Source organism: Triturus cristatus, chromosome 6 (assembly GCF_964204655.1).
Source record: "Triturus cristatus chromosome 6, aTriCri1.1, whole genome shotgun sequence".
NCBI lineage: Eukaryota > Metazoa > Chordata > Amphibia > Caudata > Salamandridae > Triturus > Triturus cristatus.
The window spans coordinates 1,010,567,766-1,010,584,419 of NC_140589.1; the positions used below are offsets into that span (position 1 = coordinate 1,010,567,766).

Below are 16,654 nucleotides of genomic sequence, written 5' to 3' on the forward strand. Positions count from 1 at the left end.
TTTTTTGGGTGGGTCGTGAAAGGTCGACTCCCCCAAAATAAATTGCTTGCAACCCACAGTTTGGGAAATAATGCTTCAAATTCTGTGTTTATCTTGTCACATTTGTCCAGCTTAAACAACAGAGGTCAAATGTCAGGCTATGTCTTATGACAAGTTGCTACTTATTCTTTGAACATGGGACTTGTGTTTACTTTTCTTTCTCTGACGGCAAAGTGAGAGGAGGTTTTAAAGTGAATTATATGACAATCTCAGGATAATTTTTTTTTGCAGAAATAATTACCTGCAAATGAACTGAGTGGATCCATTCGTAATTCTGAAGTGTGCTGGAAACATAGATTTTAATAGGATCAAAACTAATAAAGCCACTTTAACTAGTGAAGCACAAATGATAAATATCACAGAAACCTCATTACCACACATTATCATTCGAGTGCTGGGTGCTATATAGTTTTATCAGTGTGTGCCTGCGAAAAGCAAGTGGCCATTTCAATGGAACATATGCTGTCTATAAAAGACAACGTGCTACCACATGATCCATTGTTACATTAAAAAATCATCCCTCATGTCCAATAAAGATAGGGAGGTCACAAAGGTTTTTCATTCTAAACAGTGGGTCATGGTTCTCACACGTTTGGGAACTACTGCAGTAGAGGACTGTCAGCCTCTTGGACTTCTTTTAGGTGGGCTTCATTGAGAGACATGTTTTGTGCCGCCACATAGTTACCTTTTCCTTCATATTATCAAGTTCAGTTGGGTGAAGGTTTTTCTGCTTCTTTTAGAGATACAGAGGCATTGAGATGAGGGTAGAGTGGTGATATACAAGAAAGTATGAAGACATACAGAGCGTATAGGGAAGAGTCGGGGAAAGTGCACAGATACAGAGGACAGAGTGAAAAGGACAAAAGAGATGCAGGAGACAAGGAAGAAAGGGGACCTTGGGCAATATAACCACCAGTTGAGAATGGAGAGAGGAGGGGAAATGGAGAGATACAAGAGGAGTGTGGCACCGGTATGGATGAAATGTAGTGTGATTCAGAACACATGAAGAATGGGAGGATCAGGAGATGTTTAGGAATGATGCAGGGCTTCATGGGAGCGAAGAGGTACAGAATAAGAGACCCTGAGACTGTCAGGCCCATCTAGGCTGTGCTCAGAGGACTCCGTTAACAGAGTCCCCGGGCGTGACTGAGCTGTATACGCCCCAGAGAATATTTACCACTTTGATGGCTCATGATAAAGTACAGTTCAACCCACCCGCCATTGCCATAGTTAGTGTGGTAGCTGCATGGGTAGAGCAATTGTGTCACAGCTACAGAATCCTGTTTTCATAATCTGGAAGTTGTCCATACCTTTGCACCATAGTGCAAAGTTGCGTAATTGATGTTTAGCATAGGATCATTCACTGGAAGGATAACCTTCCACTACAAAATACTATGCCTAGACAATCTTAAACTTTTCATATATTTGATGTTTGGTGTACAGTGCAGTACACATGCAGTGTGTGAAAGGTTAGGAGAGCTTAAAAGTTTCTCCTACTAAGAATATGCCTTATGGAGATGTTATTTTTTGCCACAAAGTCCTGTCTAACATTTTCTTCGAGTTTTATTACAAAACCATGGGTGGTAGCGTGGAAACAACCATTAAACACCCAGGGCTTGATGCAAAGTACTGCAAAGCAGCACAAAGTACTATTTGTGTTCCTGTTAAGACTACATTGCAGTGCAGAACGTTTGGCACTGGAAAGTACCTTATTGGGAAATTGCACCAGGGCAAAGTCTTGATAAATATGCCACTTAAAAGCATTCCAAGCACCTAATGGTGTTTTATTTTCTGTGGTCATAAAGTCAGGTCGTATTTAATTAAATGCATACGTGAGGAAGGGTAGGATGGCTAAATAATAGAGAAAATGTTTCCTTTTACCTAATTGCCATGTGTAAAATATGGTCAGTTCACCCTTTGCGTTTTTAAGGACTCCCCCCAACCCAAAAAAACACAACTTGGACCCTTCCTTTTTCAAAGAAGTGCTTCTGCGCCAACCAGGAAATTCCTGTGCATCACGTTGCATTGCAGCATCGGGCATACTTTAATAGTTAAGGACATTAAAATGGGTCTGGGTATAGATCCATTTCAATATCCATCTTATTAGTACCACCACTGAGCACTGGCAAGATTGTCCCTCACTTAAATACCTGAAACACTGCATTGATAACCTTGTAACCCTGCCTGTCGCAATTGAGAACACGAACAAGCATTGGTGCTCAAAGCAAGACCAATTGGTTTTGTCAATGCTTGTTTCATTAGTTTTCATAATTTATCAGCGACATCTGGAAGGGGGGGTGGTTTATTGGGTACTGCATGATAGTTATACCAGATACAATTACTTCCACTTGCGGCAAATATTGCTTGTGCATGGGCCACAGACATACAGTAAATAACAATCCATGTAGTATTGCCATTATAGCATGAGTAGCATAATGGGGATTTAGTTGGCGGTCTTTTTTCAATGGTATTCGTATTGAAAACAGTACACGAAAGCTACATAGTTAAATAATACACATTATCTTTATTATTCTGGCAAATCTATTAAATTATAGAACAAGATATATGACATGGTACAATCTCTAAAATAGTTTTTTACAGTTTATGAAATACAAAAGAAATACATAGTGAGAGAATGACAGAAAAGTGGTGCTTCTGGGAGATCCTGTAACATGAAGCAAAATTAAGAATAGTCAGGTGGTTTTTTAAGCCACCTGGACCTTTTTAATCTGAAGGTAGAGGCACATAAGTAAACTGCTTCATTATTTTACGTTGAAGGGAAAAGGATGATGTATCTAACTAAACTTATTACAGATATCGAAGCAATTTATAATGGTTCCCTTTTGCAAGAATCAGAAACATGAAATCATTGCAGAATTTAAAAGTGTTGTCTAAAGGAAAGTTAATAATGGTTGTTCAATATGTACATTTTGTTCACAAGTATAGAATCTATTCATCTATCAAGGTTGTTAGTAGGGTACAAAAAGAGCACACAGTAAGGCACTTTCAGAGCATTAACCAGACAAAACATTTATTTTTTTAACCACCTGCTCTACGTCAGCATGTTGAGTTACAGAACCTGATCCAGAGTTTGGCAGATGTCAAACAGAGCTAGATGTTCCATACGTCCTGTTTAGTGACTATCAGGGCACTGTTTGTTTGCAGTTTATGAAGCAGGGACTCGAACTTAAAGCATCAGAGGGCTTTATGAAAGAACCAGATGATATTACACATTTGTTAGTCATGGGGAGATTAAGTGTCACCATGAATCACTCTATGTGGCAGATGGGGCATCTGCCAATTTTTGACAGATTGTCTGTGTTCTGCAAAGCCTAAATCCACCCTAAAGTGAGGTATTGTGCCAGCAAGGTGTGTAACTTAAGGGTGCAACAAAACATGCCTGGCATATTTGCCAGGTCACAAACTTGACCACATGCCAAAGTGTATCAAAGAGTACTGAGGCAATACATGGTACCGTAGCAACCAGGGTTACGACAGAGTTTGCCTTTAATGGACACATTTCCATTTGTCAACAGGGTAGGTGCTTGTGAAACTAATACAGAAGACGTGTGTGTTTGTCACTGTTTTTGTATCGCACATACAGGGTAAAAGCAGATCACAATAAGAGGACTTGAAGAAAATCAGAATTATTTGCCAATTCTCCTTTTTAAGGTGCATTGTACATCGGTGCACACATGTTTATGTTGCCTTGCGGCCTAAATGTAAAGCTGCCTTTGAAAGTCAGAGGCCGGGGTCTCTACATCCCTCACTTCTTTTTGTGAGAATAGCAAGAGCCAAGGAAGGCTCTGTGAAGAGTGCAATGAGTTCTTTGGGCCATAAGAGTTCATTGTGGGCACTCATTTCAAATTAGAGTTCTGGGGTATCTGCACAGCCAGCAATTAAGGGTTTAATTACATGGTTTTATAATGGTGTACACGCTATAGCTCGCACAAGATTCCGAGAGCCTCTTCTACCTCTAGACTTCTTATATATTTGCGTGTGTGTGTGTATGTATATATATATATATATATATATATATATATATATATATATATATATATATATATATATATATATATATATATTACAAGGCGGTATGCATTTTGTATGCTACATGAGTCTTGGCTAAGCCGAATAGGTGTGGTTTAAAATACAGAGTTCCTCCCTGATTAAGCCCTGTTTGCGATATTGATTCAGACCTGCCACATTCCAACACATAACTTTTAAATCAGACATTGCATAGTTTTAATTTGCGCCCTCCCGCCTGGTTCCAACCTCTGGTGTCTTGATTTTGACGTCTACACTTCTAGCGGTTAAATGACTATTTAAACCCTCCCCTCCCCAGAGGCGGTACGCATTTTGTGGGCATGAAGTACCCAAAATACATCCTCAATAACTGTTCTACTGCACAGAGACAGGCTGAGTGGGCGAACAAGGCTTGGCATCCGGTCAGGGCTCAAAAACTTTGGGTTCATTGTATGTAATAGAATTGTTAGACTCTGAGGATATGCATAGTTTGGCAGAGGAGCAGTTTTTGGCGATATAGTTTTATATATGGTGTGTGTGTATGTGTGTGTGTGTGTTTGTGATTTGTTTTCATTCTATGTATTTGTCTTTTACTGCAAAGAAACTCAAATGTAGTGTGTCACTCAAGAAGAAAGGTCAAAAACATAGCCAGAGCTGCTAGAGTGTGCGGATATCAAAATCACACTCAAAAGGTATTATCAAATTATTTAAAAAGGGAGGCACAGTATGTACTGGCAATAGCCTCCTCTTTAAGAGAAGCCAAAATTGGTAGAATGCCAAAGAAGCAATGGAGGAACCATGAAATGGGAGGCCCTCGAGGTTTACACTGAGCATTTGTTTTTCAAAATAGCCTACTTTTTGCACACGCACACACATATATGTTTAAATATACATATATATGTGTATTTATATATATATATTGACACATACACACACATATATATATATATATATAGGCGTAATGGTGGAGGTGTGGGCGTTCCTGGAATAAACCCGTTTATGCACAGAATTTGGGTCTGCTTTCTCGTCTTTGGATGGTTTGGTGGCGTGAAGCGTTGTGGATATATATATATATATACATATACATATATATACATTTAGATATCCTACAATGTACACAAATGTAACATGCAGATTAGGGACAATCATTTGCTCGACGGTAGGAGGACATTCCTAGTAAGAGCAAAAGTACTGAACAGTGACAAAACACAAGTGTTGCAGCTGGAATTTACAGCATTGTCTTTTTTTGTAAGTCCTTTATGTTGGTCAGTCATAGAGAGCATTTGTATTCACTTTGGTATGGATATTTCTTAACAGGAGTAATATATTCCAATGACTACATTAGGTGCATCTCAAACCATCTTCCTTCCATTCTGCTTCAACTCTATCCAGCCCGCTTCCATCTGATAAGAGAGAACAGCGCATGGATGACATAAGATAGGGTAGCAACATAGGCAAACACCTAAAAAAAAAAAACATAGGTTGAGTGAATCTTAAATAATGTTCAAGATACTAGACAGTATTTCAACTACTTTTCATTTAGACATTCTATGCTTTTATAATGTTATAGCATTTTGTGCTCTATAGAGAATCCTTGTCACACTGTATATCTTCACAATGCAGTAAAAGATGGGCATTAGACTAGAACCTGCAATCTTCAGTCAACATCTGCTGATGATAGTGAAGATTGGCTCAACAACATTTGGATTAGCATAAAACTGATGCTTAGAATTAGAGATGAGCAGACTGAATTACCACAGTAAATTAGGTCACGCCTACTTCTAGGATCCGCCAAAGTATGTGCACAAATTCAAGGACAATCACCAGGGTGGACCATGATAACAATTTTTTCCAGGTATTACTAAAGTGCCATGTCATTTGGAACACGAAATCCCAGCCCAGTTTGCTTTTCTAAAAAACACATTAGTGTACAAACTTAGCTGCTTTATTCTGTCCAGTCTGCTTGTTCACCTTGTGCCTTTACCCTTTCTCATACCAGTGCAGCTGTTTTGCCCCTTATGTAGTTCCATATATTGCTCTACAAGCCATAAAGAGATGCAGGTGCCACAAATATAATCTTCAGAAAAGTAATGAAAAGTGAATTTTTCAGTCAATCATGCCTGAGACCAGAGACATCTAGATGCGGCAACAAGTGGGGCCAGATGAACAGACAGAAATCATGTACACATCTTACTTGCAATTCCACCAATGCCAGTAATCCTTGATTTTCTATGCAGGAAGGACATCCATACAATTACAGTCAAACTGGATGTTGATGGGTGAATTAGTTAAATTACTGCCTTGGCCACAGTATCCCAACTATATATCAACAACATCATTTGAATGGATGCATGGCTCTTCAAAGTGGATGTAAGGTGGCATACTTCAGCGGTAGTAAAAATCAATTTACGTTTTCCAAGCCTTAGCCCCTTACCTATTGTGCTTGAACAAAGAGGATGATGGCTCAAGTGAAGAAAGTTTGCAGATGCAAACGTGACATTGTAAGAAATGGCCATATTTGCACTTGTATAGTAGTGGCAATGCATTAAAGTGTAATTGTAACACTGTCATTCACAGAATAGTATGACACTTTGTGACAGAGGAGGATACTGCAAGACAATAGAGATGTTATGCCTTTCTCCTCCATTTATTCCCCATTTCCTGAATATAAAGCCTATCATCAAGGTGGTTGTTTCACTGCAAATGAAATCTGCAGATGCCTCTCCCGATTTTACCCAAGACTGAAGCGGCAATTACATAACAGCCCTTCAATTTGGTTTCTTGAGGGTGATTCATATGGGTGGCGTCGAACAGGTAACTCTGGTTTGTCAGTGTCTATTTGCATCTTATGAATGGTGAGGTTTTATATGAAACTATGGTTGACATCAATCCGTAATTCAGACTTGTCAGTCGTTTTACTGAGGCCTGGGGCTAAAAAACATAACGCAGAGGCCAGTGAACACTTCTTTGATTTATGCCAGCTGCCATCAGCATCTGTTTCTAAGTATTTAAGTAAAGGACTCCAGGAAAAGAGAAAACATGCCATGTGGAATCATATAGTGGCATAGTAATATAAGCTGTCTCATTATTAATAAAGATGGCAGGCCTTCTCTCAATTAAAAATCTATAAATGCCTTTTGCAGAAGGATCGTAGAGTCCTGGAAATCAAGTGACCTGGGGCATAATGCCCCTTAAATACCACCTCCTCTATCCATTTGTATGGTTCTAGCTAAATTTGTAAAGGCAATAAATGCAGGGACCCAAACAGTACTGTCTGGCATGAGTTGGAGGTGGGGGGACATGCTAGGTCACGTGGGGGGTAATTTAAAAATAAAAAAAGGTAACTTACCTTCACCGCCCGGTACCGCGTCGTCTCTCCTGCCTCCGGCAGGAGCAGGAACAGGAGGCAAGCAGCCTCCCTCCCCCTCCCCCAAGCCAATTTCAACTCTGCAATGGAAGCGTTGTGATTGGTTGGGACGCCGACCAGCCAGGTGTCTATGGGGAGGCCATTTTCTCCATGTAGGCTGCATGCAGCCGACAGGAAGAAAAGGCAGAGTGCGCATGACTGGTTTGGTCGGTCCCAGAGGGCCGACCAAACAGTCAGAGCCCTCAGCAGTGGGCAAGCCGCTCCTCCCCAGCCCTACAAAAGAACCAACCACCCACCCACCCGTCCTCAACCAAAGCCTTCTGCTTTCTTGCAGTGCGAGAAAGCAGTGGGGCAACGCTTCTTCGCCCTAGTGGAGGAGCCAACCCTGGACCCAAAGCTTTTCTTAGGAGAATGCCACTAGCCCTGCTGTATATGAGGTTTGCTGAACATCAAAACTCACTTGGTCCAATCTGACTTCATGCCTCTTTCTTACACCACTCTACACTTTCTGTCGCTTCATCTCACTCATAAAGCCTCCTCATTTGTAAAACGACTACTTTCCTCTTCTGAGACTGCCAACAAGATTCCCAAAGGGAAAGCTGGGGCAAGGGAACAGCTTTTTCTCTGCAAATAAGTTACCACCCCAAAATGTTGGTTGGTAACTGATCAACAGTTTACAGTCACAAACTGAATTACAGGTATTTTATGAGGAAATGTTGTCTCTAGGTATCAGATGTGAACATTGGGATTCTCTAATATTAGATTAGTTGCAGGCTTGAGTAGCTAAATAATTTTTTTGCTTTAACTGAAAGGTCTGGATTTTATCATGTATTCATGTAACCCTCGCATAAAAGTGGCTGCCTTATTCTTTTATTAAAGAGGTTACATTTACAACCAGTTGAATTAAAATTGATGGCACTAGGCTCAAATGATTGTGTCATGATTCAATTTAAGATAAGTAGACATGTATTTAAATCTACATCAAAGATAGACTTTAAATCATATTTTGACTTAAGATGAGAACAATGGATGCTACTGTTAGAGGATCTTCAAGATTAAATATTCTTGAAGACGGATATATAAATTTATCAACCTTGTAACAATAAAGGATCCCCTAACAGGGATTCTGGCTCAAGCCCAAATGAAGTTAAAATTAGGTCTTGATAAGCTGATCTCTTTAAAAAGTAGGAAGCCTTGCTCAAACCAAGAGTGGTCAACAGTTTGCATCTGAGCAATTAAAAATTCAACAACAAGCCAGGAAAATGTGAGCATTGCTGGCAGCCAATGCAGAGAGAACAGATTAAAATGTGTGCACGTGACACTACAGGCAAATAAAATGGCTATTATAGATATGCATGAATTTCTTTTGCACAGGGAAAAATAAAAAAGCTTCACATTCCAATCAGAAATTGGTTAAAATTCAGAAAGAACTAACAGGAATGTTGAAGTAGTACCTGAAAATGCCACACTCTCACAATCTCCTTGCAAAGAGCTAGCAAGATATTTTGTTCACAAAATGTCTAACTTTCTTAACAATTTTGTAGAGAAAGTCTCCTTACCATTACATGGGCTTGCTTGAATATTCTATTTTACAGTTTGAGTTGACAAGATCTGCTCAAGTGGTACATTTATTGTTTAATATCCACCTTTCGTAGTCTGTGGCAGATATCCGTCCCCGCTCCCTAAGTAAGACCAATATGCAGATGCTGCAGAAGACATATAAACTAGCACTTGTAAGGTGGAAGCTGTCCAGGAGAGCCTACATAGGCTACAGTGCTGCCACTACATACCAAATCTGGAACCCACATATTGTGCCAAGTCTTCACCCTTTTCTAGGCTTTATTTTATTCCTTACGTCACAGAGGATGAATCCAAAACTTTATATGTATTTGACATCCAAAGTTTTGCTGTTCTGACTTACAGTATTGTGTTCATCCTTGAGAGGCATGCAGATCGCCAGAATGGATGTTTGTGAGCAGTGGCCCTATCTGAGAGCTCAGGCTGAACCAGCAACACTGATATTGTAAGATTTTACACCATAGATCATGTCACTCTTTTACTAGGTATTATTAGGTTTTTGAAGAGAAGTTGAGGCACAAGACAGGTCCCTTAAGTTGACTTGCTGTTTGAGCATGGCAGTGTATGCAATTGGGAGTTTTCCCCTCTGCTATCTTTGAAGTATGCTGCTGAGTTCCACAATGTCTGGTCCCATCCACAACTTTTTCACACCTATTTATTTTCGCTGGTTGGCTTGTTTGAAGTATATAGTCTGTGGTCCCAATTATATGCTGCTGAAATAAACATTGTCATCCATCTTTTAAGGGAATCGGCTGCTGCCAGTCAAGTATGTAAGTGTTTAAACCTGTGCACCTATGGATGAAAGGCATTTAGGGGCATATTATCAAGACAGGCGATAAATGTATCGCCGCTTTAGCGGCAGAACCCTGCCGCTAAAACGGCGATAATGGGCTTGATAATATGCTCTATGGAATTCCAATTGAAGCCCATGTTAGATGTCCTTCACATCTAACATGGGCTTCAATTGGAATTCCATAGAGCATATTATCAAGCCCATTCTCGCAGTTTTAGTGACAGTTTTCTGCCGCTAAAGCGGCGATAATTTTATCACCTGTCTTGATAATATGCCCCTTAATTCTTCTTGAATCGAAATGAAACCGAGATCACAGTGTTCACCCATGGATCTTTAGATACACTACCATTTGTTTGGCTAAAAAACAAATGGATGACAATGTTTATTTCAGCAGCATATAATTGGGAAAATAAATAGGTGTGAAAAAGTTGTGGATGGGACCAGACATTTCTTTGCTCCCACCCAACTCCACTACAAATTGCATGGTATGTAGAAATGAATGTTGATAAGACTTTAACGTTTGAACAGTAAATGCACGAACGTATAAACAACTTTTCTATGTGCTATTAAAGGCCTTCAAGCTTGTTTCCATTTTGAGGCAGGAAGAATATAAGTTGACAATTCAGTGGATAATGTTCTTGGTTTTATGTTGTCGGACACTTTGTTTTAAAGTTTTGTAAAAGTTCCTGCTGAAATTTCTGAATCATGCCATTCCGATTATTTTTTGGTCTGAATAGGTATGATTTTGCATTACCAGACTGCGCTAAATTGGGATAGCTGCTCATAGTAGAAACCTTTTATCTTTTATGGTGGGCAGTTTGTGGATTGTCTTTGGAATTATTGTCGATTTGTGAATTGGCTCTGGCATTACTCTCAAATTTGGTGCAATATACATAACTGACGCGAATTCTGCCCTTAGATTCGGCCCTACATGGAGAGGGTCAAAATGAACGAGGTTTAGGTAAAAGGGGCAAGGATAAAAGATACAAGGGTCATTCTGCTTAATCAACAGAATGGTATAACTATATTATACCATTTTTTTAAGTACTTCGGGGCTTATTAACAAGGGCTTTATCTCCGCTTTTTTGGCTTTAAAAGCCAAAAAACGGAGATAAAACGATCGCCCTATTTACAAGAGTGTGCTAACATGCATAATCACATTTTTTTTACAGAAATATGAATTAGCTCTGGTTGTTGGGAGTGTTTTTAATGTGTATTTACTTTTAGAGTAGTATTAATATCTTAATTTGTGTATATATGTTACATTAACTGTGTAGCCCTGTCGATCTGTTGTGTTACTGGAATGTTTCAAGGTGTGTCGGATCTAAGCCAGGTGGGCCATATATTGTTTGGTTAGTGATTATTTTGTTGTACATTAATGCCTGCCTTGTCTGCTATTTGTTTGAGGATGAGAAATAATTAACACACAAATAAACATGTTGGGAGATTTTCTATAGTGGAGTGGCTGAGTTGCTACTGCGAAACACGAAACCTGTGTTCTTACTCTGTGTTATAAAGGACCATGTAAATAATGGGCCGTTTTGATGTACATTCACATTCTGCATACTGAAGAATAGTATATATTCTGCCTATCCATGTACCATATTCTTCCAGGGCCAGCCTGTCTTTACCATCCTGCATTCTGCTAAGAATGCTCACTGTGCCATAGGACTCAAGCTACACCGTACTGATGAGATTAGAACAGGTAGAAACCGGTCCCTTCAGGTGGAAGGCTTGCCCAGCAGTTGGGACAGACTGTTCCCATGAAGAGAAGGGTCAGTACTGATTTGCATAGGGTGAGCCTTTGTTAGAGAGGCATGGTGGGTGAAAAACATTGGATTGGAATGCGGCCGAGTGATTGCCGTGGGCTGAGATTAATACAAGGATTTCATCCATCTCCCTGTCGTTGTTGCAGTTTACTCTCTAAGTGTGAAAGGTATGCCCAGATATGTGTCCTGTGCTCAAGGTAACATAGGAATCAAACTGTACCTCACTGGTTAGACTTCAGTAGGTAGATGCCGGTCTCAAGTTGCTTGTGGTCACTCCTAGAGGGTGCAGTGGGGGTTGCCTGGCAGCTTGGGACAGACTGTTCTCATAAGGAGCATGTTCAATACCGATTTGCATAAGGCCGGCCTTTGTTTAGAGTGGCATGGTGGGTAAAAAATGGTTGACTGGAATGAGGCCCCAGTGATTGACAGAGTCTGAGATTAATTCAAGCCTTCGATCCATCATCTTGTTGCTGTTGCACTAATAATGACCTTATTTAGATTTGCAAAGAAATTGGGCTCCAAACCAATTGACACACTTATTAACATCTGTGTTGCGTGCTCCTAATCTTTCATTATGTGTGGGGCAGGAGTTTGGGGCTTTTGTAACTTTTCACCTTTGCAGACAGTAGAAAATATTTTTCTCAGAAGGCTTCTGGCAGTTTCTACTAGCTTGTCAATTATATTATTTCACAAGGAATAAGGTTTGGTGCCTCTGACACACGGTATTTAAATTGCCACATTCATGTTATGGAGATCTATTTGGTCGAAAGAGGAAACTGCACTTAATAGAGCAATTATTTAGGATTTCTTAGACCTTAGCCACATGCATAAAATACCATGGCTCACCCATGTTAGAAAGCAGCTTGAGATTATGGGGAGAGCAGACTGTTTTTCTAAACCACAACTCATTGCAAATATCTAAAAAGTCAGTTAAAACAGAGGATCTTCTAACTTTTTTACAGGAACTTAGGAAATGTGTGGAGCTGGATAAGAAGAGGGTGGTTGAATACTTACCTCTGATCACGAATGAAAGCATAGACATTTTGTGAGGAGGTTAGTAAGATTTTCCTTAAGGCTGTGCATTGGCATTGTAACTTAAATGTATATATATATATTTTTTTTTAATGTGATTGTCTTTGTACATACAGATATTTGTATTCTATTTATCTCACATTGAGTTTTTATGTAAACTATGAATTTAGTTTTGTACATATCTGTAGGAAGGTGGATATCTGACTATGGTTACCCCCAATTTTTTGCCTAGTGTCTAGCTGGTTTTTCGACTTAGTTGGCCTGAGATCCTGCCATTCAGGATCTCAGCCTAGCTGCTCTCTCTTTAAAATGGACTCCATGTACCCTAGGTACATAACCAATTGGAATTGGATCACCCTGTGAGCCCCTGTACCAGTGTACACTAGGTACCCAGGGCATTGGTGTATCTAAGGCCTACCAGGGGCTGAAGCATGTATTATGCCACCCCTGGCCTGGCCTAGCAATATGACACAACTGGCTGATCACTCAGCTGGGGTAAGTTGGTGTAACCACCTCTTACTTAGGTGTAGTATACCTATACCTAACCTTAAATGGGACACATGTTAACCTATAAGTCACTCCTATGGCAGGCCTTAACAATCCTGAAGGCAGAGTGCTTGGTTCCATGTGGAATGGTGCTCTGGCATGAGCTGAGCCTGTCTGCAGTGGTCGGAACAACTTCCTTCTACCGTTTCCAGATATCATCATACCATATACTCTTAAGTGCATTATGAACCTCGCGGTTAAATGCTATCTTTGGTTTGGCTTCATCAAAACATGTCGAGTAAGGTGTCATACAAATTGGAATACTAACCCCTCGCCAATTCTGGCGATGGGGTTAGCATTCCACCCTTCTAGAGGGACACGACATGTACAGTACCTGAAACCCGGGTAAAATCAGACATAGCCTCAGCTCCACAAAATGGATGCTGCCACCACAGACACAAGTCTGCCCTCCTGCTGCTGGGAGTCCTTCCAGCTTGGGAGATGTGGACAAAGGGTTTCCTGCCAGGGGAGGTGCGTGCACCACCCCAGACAGGATTTTGTGTATTGGTCAGGTAGGGCTTGAATGGAATGAGACATGCCTGAGGCTCACAAGGAGCCTCGGTGCATATGCCAGTTCAAACCGGTCCTGGGGCACACCAGCCCCGGACCTGGGGCGAGCTGGACAAAGGATTGGGGGTGTAACCACCCCCTTCCTGGTCCCACCCTTAGGGAGGGACCTAGCAGGTAGTCCGGCCCCTAGAATCCGCTTAAAGGTAGGAGCTGTGTCCTAAGACTTCAGACATCCTGGAATCAACTTAACTACAAGAAGAAGACGGGAACTTCGACGCTCTGCTGCACAGAGGACAGAAGGAAATCTCCCCTATGGTCAGGGAGTGACCATCTTGCTAACGCAAGCACCAACCAGCTATTCGACGTCTGCTTTGCCGCCGCCTCCCGCCGGAGCCCAAGCCCAGAGCCTGACAAGACCTGGACCTCCAGACCTCTCACCGCCCGATCCACAGTCCCTGAAAAGAAGGAACCCGTGGAGGCACCGAGACACGTGGAGCCAGCCATCTTGAAAGACCAACGACAAGCTGCAAGCGCAACAACAGAGGCTCCCTCCAAGTTGTGCTTTGGGTCCTGAGAAGCCCAACATCCGAGCAGCATCTGCACCAAAGGTGAGCCTTCCAGCATCTCCACGATCTGCGTGGGGCCCCTCTGCACTTTGCATCTCGACGCGCCTGCCCGGTCCCTGGCCCGTTGGCTAGTGGCCATTTTGGCGACCTAACTTGAAATCTACGATGCTGGTCTGATTGCTCCAGACTGGCCCCAGCTGCTCTCCAAAGGAGCAGCCCCTCTGACCTTGCTGGTCAGAACAATCAGCTTTCCTCTCTTTCCACGACTCCTGGCTTTGCCAAGGCTTGTTTGCTTCTTTTGAGTCGCCGACACCGCCGACAGTGAGAGCCTGCGTGGGACAGCTCGTGAACCGACTTCTGGACGTCGTCGACCTTCAGGGACCACGTGGCTGCGGAGACAAGCTACACCTCATCACCTGTTTGCACCCGACATCGCCTGGTACCTACCTGGTGCCACGCCGGTCACTGGCTAGTGACTGTGAACACTGTCCCCTCGGCTTTCAGGTCTTCTACAACTCCGATCCACTCTTGGATCCACCTTCTGGACCGACCGCATGCAGCATCTTTGTCATCAGGCTCCATTGAATCGATAGAAGAAACCTGACGCACTTCGAGACCTATGCACCCGCTTCCTGTGGGTGAGGTAAAGCTGGCACTCCAGTGCCCAAGTGTAGAGAAACATCTCTAGTGTCTGTGTTTTGAATCTTAAATTCGTAGTCCATCCAGAAGACCCTTCCAGCAGTAACTTTTGAACTTTTATGCACCCATTGAAAACCTATGGGAGCACGCGTGTAACTTTCCTCACTGCACACGCGACCCGTGGACCTCCTGGTCACTAACTGAAGTTACCTCCTTGTAGGCCCAGCGATTCTAGAGGCCCTAGGCCTTTTCCGTTTCCTGTTCGTGGTACTTATACCACTATTTTAGTATATGGTTTGATCGGCCACCAGGGCCTATCCATATAAAGTGCAACTTCTGTATATTATAACATTGTCTTGTTTAACGATTTGTGCTCCTGTGCTCATAAAGAGTCTAGGGGATACTTTGAGTAATAAATACATATATATTTTGAATATATATCTGTGTGGTGTCCTTTCATTGGTATAAAGGGGGGTTACATATGGTAAAACAGCTTGCTTAACACGCTTTAACGAGTTTAGCCTCAAAGACTGCTTAGCCTACGCTACCACTAGGGCAGCTAGTCCGAAAAGGTTGACTTACAACCACACCATAAGGGTTGCTTGGCATGGTACAAGGTGGTCACTTTAACTAGTGAACAGCATATACCAGGCCAACTTCTCACAATATCAATTGAGACTAACAGAAATGTGAGGATCTTATTAAGATTGTATTTTGTAAACACACTGGAATTTAATGTTTGATGTTTAATAATTAAAATGTGATCTGTATCTTAGTTTCATGGTTGCTTAAACCGAATAAAGAATTTGACTAACTTTCACTAATAATAACCAGGCATTTATGACAGGTTTTCTCACTCCTAGTAGATCTACCTTGGCTACATGATTTATAGTTGCAGCTAGTAAGGCCGATAGAGAAAAGACAAAGGTCTTGTGGGCTCTCCTATGGGCTATACAAGTACGAGCATGATAGAGATTTGTAACAGCTCTACCAGAAACTCAGAAGGATATTTGTCGGGTGGCCTTTTCTTCAGCCTTCCAGAGTCAATAGATGCAAACACAGTCCAGCATCAACAGTTCTTTCCTATACCCTATACTAGTGCAGAAAAGGTGCAATAGACGCATTGTGATGTTTTTCATGGCATTAGCACACAAAAAATGTTAAGATGGTAAATGATACAATACACCAAACATTGTATATCCAGTTTAACAGAGATCCACCTTCTTGGTCTGCCAAAATGAGGAATATAGCAGCCAAAGAATGTGCTTGAGCTACCTGCTCATATGAAAGGGACACCTTTTTGAATGGCTTCCGGTTCATAGATGATCCTGGTGTTCATTAGCGAAACACACAGACTATACAGTGATTCATTGCGGGCAAAAAATGTGTGAAGAGGTATTTGTCTGTTTTGATGATTCCTGTGAGAAATTAATGCGAGATGAGATTTGAACAATACCAACAATGAGTACTGTTTTCTATGCAGTTCTCAGATGATACACTATATAATGAAGGTTTAGTTTGTAGAATGTTTTGAATTCTTCCTGAGCCTTTAGAAAATACAGAAAAAAAAGTTTAAAGATATTTCCTCTAACACCTGAGAAAGGCATGGTTAGGGGCAAATTTCCACTATTCTTAGGCAAGGTGTGGGGTATCCAAAGTGCCCCCTACAAATCTCTACTCCAAACCACCATTAGGAGAGGCAGAGCCAATGCGAGGGGTTACTTAGAAGTACCTCACACTCTTAAGCAAGGCAAGCAGTGGAACAAAATCCCTCTCCCCTTCACTTCAA

General features: G+C 41.4%; 1 protein-coding gene across 1 annotated transcript in view; it reads right to left on the reverse strand.

Moving 5' to 3' along the window:
* Positions 1-2,543: 2,543 nt before the first annotated feature.
* The window catches only part of MAL (mal, T cell differentiation protein (MAL blood group)), a 237,153-nt gene continuing 223,042 nt past the window's right edge, over positions 2,544-16,654 (reverse strand). The window contains exon 4 of the mRNA XM_085611792.1: positions 2,544-5,527. Coding sequence (XP_085467918.1) covers positions 5,450-5,527 — 78 coding nt within the window. The 3' untranslated portion in view covers positions 2,544-5,449. The remainder of the gene's footprint in view (positions 5,528-16,654) is intronic.